Here is a 12,244-nt window from a genome sequence, read left to right on the forward strand (position 1 = left end):
CACACACACACACACACACACACACACACACACACACACACACACACACACACACACACACACACACACACACACACACACACACACACACACACACACACACACACACACACACACACACACACACACACACACACACACACACACAAAACACAATTAAATTGTGAATAATTCCACGTAATATTAGTACTATCAATATAATTAAATTAAACGCTAACACACGGTTTATGAAAATGCCAAAAAAGAAACTAACACACGGGCAACGCCGTGTCGGGTCAGCTAGTTGTTTATAAATGGTTGCTATAGGTTTTAATAATAGTTTTTATTATTATTAATGAGACAATACCGTGTATTTTAGTACAAAATGTGTCGAGTTCAAACCTGGGTTTCGGTGGATCAATTTTTCGCATTTTTTGATACTTACGCTATTAAACTATATTAAACTATACACTTACATCACAGGGGGGCTGCGATCTACCGCAGGTAGAGTGCCTATCTGATAATGAAAAAAACCTATCAATAGCAACGCATTGCCGTGTCCAGCTAGTTTTTAATAATTACTATCGTTTCAATAAAGTCATATGATTCAATCGAACCATTTACTATCAAAAAAGATTATATATTCCCTTTACCAACCGTTCGTATCTTTTTGAAAAATGTATAAGTGACCACAGTTTTTCGTTGACGTCAATGTAGATACGGGTCAATAGATCCCGACCGGTTGTTTGCGTCATTCGAGGAAACTATATCCGAATATCAATTTGATTTTGGGCAGGATGTCACAGTCACTAATTTCATGAAACAGTGGACTGAACAGGCTGGATACCCAATGATAAATGTAGTAAAGGTCAACGACGAGTTTATCATATCCCAAGTACGTATAGTACTGTCGATTAAAACTTTGGTGATAAGTAATACTAAAGCCTTTGTATAGGAAAGGTGCCTAATGGACACTCCCGACAAGATAATCGATTCATCAAGATGGTACGTTGGGATCACCTATACAACCGAATCGAGTAAAAATTTCGAAGACTTAACGTTGGCTACATGGTGTAAGCCAACAATGGACAATTGTATTCTGTCAGCTCCACAAGATCCGGGGTGGTTCATATTCAATATACAATCCGCTGGTAATTTGATTTCCATCACTCGAAAAACGGTTCTTAATTTTATTTTATCATGTATTTGTTGAATTTACTAGGGTTTTACAGGGTTAACTACGACACAGACAATTGGTCATTATTGATCAGACAATTGAAAGAGACGCCTGAGAAAATTCATGTACTCAATCGTGCTCAGCTGATTGACGATTCGTTCTTCTTAGCCAGAGCTGATCAGTTACATTATTCGTTTCCATTGAGAATATCGTCATATTTAAAAATAGAAAATGACGTGTTACCATGGTATTCTGTGATACACGGATATTCATACCTAATAGAACGAATGCGGCGTAACGATACTGAGTATTCAGATTTAAGAGTAGGTATAAAGTACTATACACTATTAACACACATTTGAAGTATTACATTCTTCATCTATTTATTTTATGAATGTTTTAAATGAAATAAAAAATATTATCCATAGTAAACTATATAATTTACTAGGTATTTAAAATGTTGACATTTAAAAATTTCCTTTTGAAAAATACCAAAATTTGTATTACGTTTTAATTACCTATATACTGTATATTATTAATATTATATTACACACATTTAAAAAATATATAATGCGCAACGTTACATTTTAATTAATGTAATGTATGCTTATTGCTTATACTAGGTATAATTAATTTATTACGGATAGTTAAAATATATATTTGTTTGATAATATTACAATATTATTATTCAAAATTGGATCGATGATAAAATGGTATTTTACATGACAGAAAACCTCAAAGCTACACTTTGACCCAATACTAAACAAAACACAAAGGGTGGGCAAGCGAGTGTCGCTCTTCTGTATAGTAGTATGTTACAAGTGGGTCACTGTAATAGATTGTGTTAAATTTGAATTCAATGATGTAATATCATTGTATAAGAAAAACGATTCTTAGTGAAGGCAATCAGTCTACAATTATTCGATTATGAATAACAACAACATATTAAGAAAATTGCTATGAGAAATCGAATAAATATCCAATGTAGACAAAATATGAACTTCAAACGGTCATAAAAAATAATTTGACTTGCTAGGGTAGACATACTTATGAGGGATCAATATCATCTTGTATTACATTTTTAAATCTTAGATTTAAAAAAAAAAAAATTTATGAATTCCCAACTCAAAATAATTTCCAAATTTTCGTTGGTTTTACGTATTTTGTCATGATTTGAACTTTCGATTTTGTCAAAAACCGATTTTACGTAAAAATTTCCTTTTTTCCTTAATTTGTATATTGTTTTTCTCTTCACTTTTAAAAAAATTTGGGTACGTTAAATTGTAACCTCCCCAATGCACATTTGTTTTCCCATCGACAAAGATACTGTTGCAGTTGAAGAAAACTAAAACAGTTACAACAACTGCCCCAAAGGACGATGACAGACACACATAAAAAAAAGCACATCATCGTAAAATCAACACATCATCGCTCGGCTGAGAATCTAAAATGCTGAACTGTTCAAAATCAAACAATTTAATAACAATATAATATGATCTATTATCTATTGACAATTGCAATATACAATTTATATATCATTTAATTATTTAACCTAGAAATTAAGTGACTGTAACTAATAGCTTTTGCAGGAGACTTGTTATTAAATCAATACATTTTATTTAAATGGTATTTAAAGAAATCTTACACTTTAAATCGCAATAGTATTTAATACTTGATTTTTATTAAATAGGAATGTGTCAGTAACTTGGCAGGTATAATTTATAAAAAAACCGAAGACAAAGTAGTTAAAGAAAATAATACAGACCACGTTATCCTAACCAGCTGGAATGCATTCTCCGTATGGGCGTGTGAATTGAATAATGAGATGTGCATACAATCAGCGTTTGATTACTACACCAAATGGCAAAATGGAGAAAAGTAATTAGAACAAGTTCAATAGTATTATGTGGAAATTGACTCGCAAATTATAAATCTATCTCAAACAATAAAATATTTGTGACAGTAATATTATAATACTGTTTAATAGATACAAATTAATTTTCAATAAGAATAGTAAAAATGAAAATAAATACCTGCGTATTTGTATAGAATACCCTCAGATATTAGAGACGCTGCCTTCTGTGTTGGTGTTCATATAACGAATGAAACCTCAACATGGGAACAAATGCTCAACTTGTATAAGACAACAAGATCACCTTCCGAAAAACAGTCAGCACAAACAGCAATGGCTTGCACAGAAGATGATATGCTTTTGTCGAGGTAAATTAAGTAGTGTGATTATATTTTTAAATGTAAAATGCTCAAAGAGTTTGTTTTTATTCTGTCTTGTAGGTAATGTATATTACAAAAATATATAAAAATTAATGTTAACTGAAAACAATTAAAATTCTAGGTATTTAAACTATATTTTTGAGGGTGAAGATGGACCAATTCGAAAACAGGACTACAACGATGTATTCACTGCTGTATCCTCTACGCCAAAGGGACTTGAAGTTTTAATAGATTTTTTGGTGCAAAATTTAGATAGAATTACGAAGAAACTTACTGACGGAAATAATACAGCAATATTCATTTATTCAATATGCGCATCAAAAGCGGCCCTTGATTCTGAAATAACCAAGGTAAAAATTAAAATATAAGAAGCGAATACAAAAGATACAAATTAACAAAATAAAAAAATAATACTTTCTAAATTTAGATAAAAAATTTAAAAGATGATCCAAAGACGCCGGAAAACCTCAGAAAAGAATTTAACGAATCGTATAAGCAAGTGGATAACAACCTATACTGGTTTGATAAATATCACGAAATAGTAAATCAAAACACAGGTTGCTCACACGGCTACACAACAACTGACGAACCACAAAAAACATCTACCCAAAAAACACAATCAACTACTGAAATAATAATAGAAACCTCCACAGAGCCAACAATAAGAGAAACTACGTTATCAGAACGCACAGACACATCTGAAAGTATTTACACAGAAACATCAGATACCACATGGTCAGAACGCATAGATACAACCACACATGTGTACACTGAAACAACAATAGGTGATACCACTAAGTCAACGTATACTGAATCGACAACTGAACATTCTCCAGGAGATACTACATCGTCAAAACACATAGATACAACCACACATATGTACAATGAAACAACACTAGGGGAGACCACTGAATCAACGACAGAATATTCTCCAGGAGATACTACATCGTCAAAACACATAGATACAAAAACACATATGTACAATGAAACAACACTAGGGGAGACCACTAAATCAACGCATACTGAATCAACGACAGAATATTCTCCAGGAGATACTACATCGTCAAAACACATAGATACAACCACACATATTTACCCTGAAACAACAATAGCTGATACAACTAAATCAACACATACTGAATCAACGACAGAATATTCTCCAGGAGATACTACATCGTCAAAACACATAGATACAACCACACATATTTACCCTGAAACAACACTAGAGGATACCACGAAATCAACGCATACTGAATCAACGACAGAATATTCTCCAGGAGATACTACATCGTCAAAACACATAGATACAACCACACATATGTACAATGAAACAACACTAGGGGAGACCACTGAATCAACGACAGAATATTCTCCAGGAGATACTACATCGTCAAAACACATAGATACAACCACACATATGTACAATGAAACAACACTAGGGGAGACCACTGAATCAACGACAGAATATTCTCCAGGAGATACTACATCGTCAAAACACATAGATACAACCACACATATGTACAATGAAACAACACTAGGGGAGACCACTAAATCAACGCATACTGAATCAACGACAGAATATTCTCCAGGAGATACTACATCGTCAAAACACATAGATACAACCACACATATGTACAATGAAACGACACTAGGGGAGACCACTGAATCAACGACAGAATATTCTCCAGGAGATACTACATCGTCAAAACACATAGATACAACCACACATATGTACAATGAAACAACACTAGGGGAGACCACTGAATCAACGACAGAATATTCTCCAGGAGATACTACATCGTCAAAACACATAGATACAACCACACATATGTACAATGAAACAACACTAGGGGAGACCACTGAATCAACGACAGAATATTCTCCAGGAGATACTTCATCGTCAAGACACATAGATACAACCACACATATGTACAATGAAACAACACTAGGGGAGACCACTGAATCAACGACAGAATATTCTCCAGGAGATACTACATCGTCAAGACACATAGATACAACCACACATATGTACAATGAAACAACACTAGGGGAGACCACTCAATCAACGACAGAATATTCTCCAGGAGATACTACATCGTCAAAACACATAGATACAACCACACATATGTACAATGAAACAACACTAGGGGAGACCACTGAATCAACGACAGAATATTCTCCAGGAGATACTACATCGTCAAAACACATAGATACAACCACACATATGTACAATGAAACAACACTAGGGGAGACCACTGAATCAACGACAGAATATTCTCCAGAAGATACTACATCGTCAAAACACATAGATACAACCACACATATGTACAATGAAACAACACTAGGGGAGACCACTGAATCAACGACAGAATATTCTCCAGGAGATACTACATCGTCAAAACACATAGATACAACCACACATATGTACAATGAAACAACACTAGGGGAGACCACTGAATCAACGACAGAATATTCTCCAGGAGATACTACATCGTCAAGACACATAGATACAACCACACATATGTACAATGAAACAACACTAGGGGAGACCACTGAATCAACGACAGAATATTCTCCAGGAGATACTACATCGTCAAAACACATAGATACAACCACACATATGTACAATGAAACAACACTAGGGGAGATCACTGAATCAACGACAGAATATTCTCCAGGAGATACTACATCGTCAAAACACATAGATACAACCACACATATGTACAATGAAACAACACTAGGGGAGACCACTAAATCAACGCATACTGAATCAACGACAGAATATTCTCCAGGAGATACTACATCGTCAAAACACATAGATACAACCACACATATGTACAATGAAACAACACTAGGGGAGACCACTAAATCAACGCATACTGAATCAACGACAGAATATTCTCCAGGAGATACTACATCGTCAAAACACATAGATACAACCACACATATTTACCCTGAAACAACAATAGCTGATACAACTAAATCAACACATACTGAATCAACGACAGAATATTCTCCAGGAGATACTACATCGTCAAAACACATAGATACAACCACACATATTTACCCTGAAACAACAGTAGCTGATAAAACTAAATCAACACACACTAGTTCAACGACAGAATATTCTCCAGGAGATACTACATCGTCAAAACCCATAGATACAACCACACATATTTACCCTGAAACCGAATCGGAAGAGACCACAGTAACAAAATATACGGAATATTCTACAGATCAATCTATGCAAACATCACCATCAGATACTACATCGTCAAAACACATAGATACAACCACACATATTTACAATGAAACAACAATAGCTGCTACAACTAAATCAACACATACTGAATCAACGACAGAATATTCTCCAGGAGATACTACATCGTCAAAACACATAGATACAACCACACATATGTACAATGAAACAACACTAGGGGAGACCGCTGAATCAACGACAGAATATTCTCCAGGAGATACTACATCGTCAAAACACATAGATACAACCACACATATGTACAATGAAACAACACTAGGGGAGACCACTGAATCAACGACAGAATATTCTCCAGGAGATACTACATCGTCAAAACACATAGATACAACCACACATATGTACAATGAAACAACACTAGGGGAGACCACTAAATCAACGCATACTGAATCAACGACAGAATATTCTCCAGGAGATACTACATCGTCAAAACACATAGATACAACCACACATATGTACAATGAAACAACACTAGGGGAGACCACTGAATCAACGACAGAATATTCTCCAGGAGATACTACATCGTCAAAACACATAGATACAACCACACATATGTACAATGAAACAACACTAGGGGAGACCACTGAATCAACGACAGAATATTCTCCAGGAGATACTACATCGTCAAAACACATAGATACAACCACACATATGTACAATGAAACAACACTAGGGGAGACCACTGAATCAACGACAGAATATTCTCCAGGAGATACTACATCGTCAAAACACATAGATACAACCACACATATGTACAAAGAAACAACACTAGGGGAGACCACTGAATCAACGACAGAATATTCTCCAGGAGATACTTCATCGTCAAGACACATAGATACAACCACACATATGTACAATGAAACAACACTAGGGGAGACCACTGAATCAACGACAGAATATTCTCCAGGAGATACTACATCGTCAAGACACATAGATACAACCACACATATGTACAATGAAACAACACTAGGGGAGACCACTCAATCAACGACAGAATATTCTCCAGGAGATACTACATCGTCAAAACACATAGATACAACCACACATATGTACAATGAAACAACACTAGGGGAGACCACTGAATCAACGACAGAATATTCTCCAGGAGATACTACATCGTCAAAACACATAGATACAACCACACATATGTACAATGAAACAACACTAGGGGAGACCACTCAATCAACGACAGAATATTCTCCAGGAGATACTACATCGTCAAAACACATAGATACAACCACACATATGTACAATGAAACAACACTAGGGGAGACCACTAAATCAACGCATACTGAATCAACGACAGAATATTCTCCAGGAGATACTACATCGTCAAAACACATAGATACAACCACACATATTTACCCTGAAACAACAATAGCTGATACAACTAAATCAACACATACTGAATCAACGACAGAATATTCTCCAGGAGATACTACATCGTCAAAACACATAGATACAACCACACATATTTACCCTGAAACAACAATAGCTGCTACAACTAAATCAACACATACTGAATCAACGACAGAATATTCTCCAGGAGATACTTCATCGTCAAAACACATAGATACAACCACACATATGTACAATGGAACAACACTAGGGGAGACCACTAAATCAACGCATACTGAATCAACGACAGAATATTCTCCAGGAGATACTACATCGTCAAAACACATAGATACAACCACACATATGTACAATGAAACAACACTAGGGGAGACCACTAAATCAACGCATACTGAATCAACGACAGAATATTCTCCAGGAGATACTACATCGTCAAAACACATAGATACAACCACACATATTTACCCTGAAACAACAATAGCTGATACAACTAAATCAACACATACTGAATCAACGACAGAATATTCTCCAGGAGATACTACATCGTCAAAACACATAGATACAACCACACATATTTGCCCTGAAACAACAATAGCTGCTACAACTAAATCAACACATACAGAATCAACGACAGAATATTCTCCAGGAGATACTACATCGTCAAAACACATAGATACAACCACACATATGTACAATGAAACAACACTAGGGGAGACCACTGAATCAACGACAGAATATTCTCCAGGAGATACTACATCGTCAAGACACATAGATACAACCACACATATGTACAATGAAACAACACTAGGGGAGACCACTGAATCAACGACAGAATATTCTCCAGGAGATACTACATCGTCAAAACACATAGATACAACCACACATATGTACAATGAAACAACACTAGAGGAGACCACTGAATCAACGACAGAATATTCTCCAGGAGATACTACATCGTCAAGACACATAGATACAACCACACATATGTACAATGAAACAACACTAGGGGAGACCACTGAATCAACGACAGAATATTCTCCAGGAGATACTACATCGTCAAAACACATAGATACAACCACACATATGTACAATGAAACAACACTAGGGGAGACCACTGAATCAACGACAGAATATTCTCCAGGAGATACTACATCGTCAAGACACATAGATACAACCACACATATGTACAATGAAACAACACTAGGGGAGACCACTGAATCAACGACAGAATATTCTCCAGGAGATACTACATCGTCAAGACACATAGATACAACCACACATATGTACAATGAAACAACACTAGGGGAGATCACTCAATCAACGACAGAATATTCTCCAGGAGATACTACATCGTCAAAACACATAGATACAACCACACATATGTACAATGAAACAACACTAGGGGGGACCACTGAATCAACGACAGAATATTCTCCAGGAGATACTACATCGTCAAAAACAGATAGATACAACCACACATATTTATCCTGAAACTGAAATCGGCAGAGACCACAGTAACAAAAGTATACAAAATATTTATACGGATCAATCCATGCAAACATCACCATCAGATACCACATGGTCAGAAAGCAAAGATACAACCACACATATGCATACTGAAACCGAACCGGGAGGGACCACAATAACGAAATATACAGAATATTCTACAGATCAATCTATGCAAACATCACCATCAGATTCCACATGGTCAGAAAGCAAAGATACAACCACACATATTTACCCTGAAACAACAATAGCTGCTACAACTAAATCAACACATACTGAATCAACGACAGAATATTCTCCAGGAGATACTACATCGTCAAAACACATAGATACAACCACACATATGTACAATGAAACAACACTAGGGGAGACCACTGAATCAACGACAGAATATTCTCCAGGAGATACTACATCGTCAAGACACATAGATACAACCACACATATGTACAATGAAACAACACTAGGGGAGACCACTGAATCAACGACAGAATATTCTCCAGGAGATACTACATCGTCAAAACACATAGATACAACCACACATATGTACAATGAAACAACACTAGGGGAGACCACTGAATCAACGACAGAATATTCTCCAGGAGATACTACATCGTCAAGACACATAGATACAACCACACATATGTACAATGAAACAACACTAGGGGAGACCACTGAATCAACGACAGAATATTCTCCAGGAGATACTACATCGTCAAGACACATAGATACAACCACACATATGTACAATGAAACAACACTAGGGGAGATCACTCAATCAACGACAGAATATTCTCCAGGAGATACTACATCGTCAAAACACATAGATACAACCACACATATGTACAATGAAACAACACTAGGGGGGACCACTGAATCAACGACAGAATATTCTCCAGGAGATACTACATCGTCAAAACACATAGATACAACCACACATATGTACAATGAAACAACACTAGGGGAGACCACTAAATCAACGCATACTGAATCAACGACAGAATATTCTCCAGGAGATACTACATCGTCAAAACACATAGATACAACCACACATATTTACCCTGAAACAACAATAGCTGATACAACTAAATCAACACATACTGAATCAACGACAGAATATTCTCCAGGAGATACTACATCGTCAAAACACATAGATACAACCACACATATTTACCCTGAAACAACAGTAGCTGATAAAACTAAATCAACACACACTAGTTCAACGACAGAATATTCTCCAGGAGATACTACATCGTCAAAACCCATAGATACAACCACACATATTTACCCTGAAACAACAGTAGCTGATACAACTAAATCAACACACACTGGTTCAACGACAGAATATTCTCCAGGAGATACTACATCGTCAAAACCCATAGATACAACCACACATATTTACCCTGAAACAACAATAGCTGATACAACTAAATCAACACATACTGAATCAACGACAGAATATTCTCCAGGAAATACTACATCGCGAAAACACATTGATACAACCACACATATTTATCCTGAAACCGAATCGGAAGAGACCACAGTAACAAAATATACGGAATATTCTACAGATCAATCTATGCAAACATCACCATCAGATTCTACATCGTCAAAACACATAGATACAACCACACATATTTACCCTGAAACAACAATAGCTGATGCAACTAAATCAACACATACAGAATCAACGACAGAATATTCCCCAGGAAATACTACATCTTCAAAACACATAGATACAACCACACATATGTACAATGAAACAACACTAGGGGATACCACTAAATCCACACATACTGAATCAACGACAGAATATTCTCCAGGAGATACTACATCGTCTAAACACATAGATACAACCACACATATTTTTCCTGAAACCGAATCGGCAGAGACCACAGTAACGAAGTATACGAAATATTCTACGGATCAATCTATGCAAACATCACCATCAGATACCACATGGTCAGAAAGCAAAGATACAACCAAACATATGCATACTGAAACAGAACCGGGAGGGACCACAATAACGAAGTATACAAAATATTCTACGGATCAATCTATGCAAACATCGCCATCAGATACCACATGGTCAGAAAGCAAAGATACAACCACACATATGTACACTGAATCAACAATAGGTGATACCACTAAGTCAACACATACTGAATCAACGACAGAATATTCTCCAGAAGATACTACATCGTCAAAACACATAGATACAACCACACATATTTATCCTGAAACCGAATCGGAAGAGACCACAGTAACAAAATATACGGAATATTCTACAGATCAATCTATGCAAACATCACCATCAGATTCTACATGGTCAGAACGTATAGGTACAACCACACATATTTACCCTGAAACAACAATAGCTGATGCAACTAAATCAACACATACAGAATCAACGACAGAATATTCTCCAGAAGATACTACATCGTCAAAACACATAGATACAACCACACATATTTACCCTGAAACAACAATAGCTGATACAACTAAATCAACACATACAGAATCAACGACAGAATATTCTCCAGAAGATACTACATCGTCAAAACACATAGATACAACCACACATATGTACAATGAAACAACACTAGAGGATACCACGAAATCAACGCATACTGAATCAACGACAGAATATTCTCCAGGAGATACTACATCGTCAAGACACATAGATACAACCACACATATGTACAATGAAACAACACTAGGGG

At 36.0% G+C, this 12,244-nt stretch overlaps 1 protein-coding gene across 23 annotated transcripts in view; it reads left to right on the forward strand.

The window, feature by feature from the left end:
• The window catches only part of LOC100573736 (mucin-12), a 32,809-nt gene that overhangs the window by 17,707 nt on the left and 2,858 nt on the right, over positions 1 to 12,244 (forward strand). For 9 of the 23 annotated variants that reach the window (XM_029488105.1, XM_029488121.1, XM_029488111.1 and 6 more), the window contains exons 6-14: positions 697 to 874; positions 935 to 1,130; positions 1,202 to 1,479; positions 2,847 to 3,034; positions 3,206 to 3,376; positions 3,510 to 3,738; positions 3,816 to 9,360; positions 9,830 to 10,687; positions 11,030 to 12,188. In XM_029488105.1, coding sequence (XP_029343965.1) covers positions 697 to 874; positions 935 to 1,130; positions 1,202 to 1,479; positions 2,847 to 3,034; positions 3,206 to 3,376; positions 3,510 to 3,738; positions 3,816 to 9,360; positions 9,830 to 10,687; positions 11,030 to 12,188 — 8,802 coding nt within the window. The remainder of the gene's footprint in view (positions 1 to 696; positions 875 to 934; positions 1,131 to 1,201; positions 1,480 to 2,846; positions 3,035 to 3,205; positions 3,377 to 3,509; positions 3,739 to 3,815; positions 9,361 to 9,829; positions 10,688 to 11,029; positions 12,189 to 12,244) is intronic. The other 14 variants (XM_029488116.1, XM_029488122.1, XM_029488110.1 and 11 more) reach the window with 14 other exon arrangements.

The sequence above is a fragment of the Acyrthosiphon pisum genome, chromosome A1 (genome assembly GCF_005508785.2).
Source record: "Acyrthosiphon pisum isolate AL4f chromosome A1, pea_aphid_22Mar2018_4r6ur, whole genome shotgun sequence".
Taxonomy (NCBI): Eukaryota; Metazoa; Arthropoda; class Insecta; order Hemiptera; family Aphididae; genus Acyrthosiphon; species Acyrthosiphon pisum.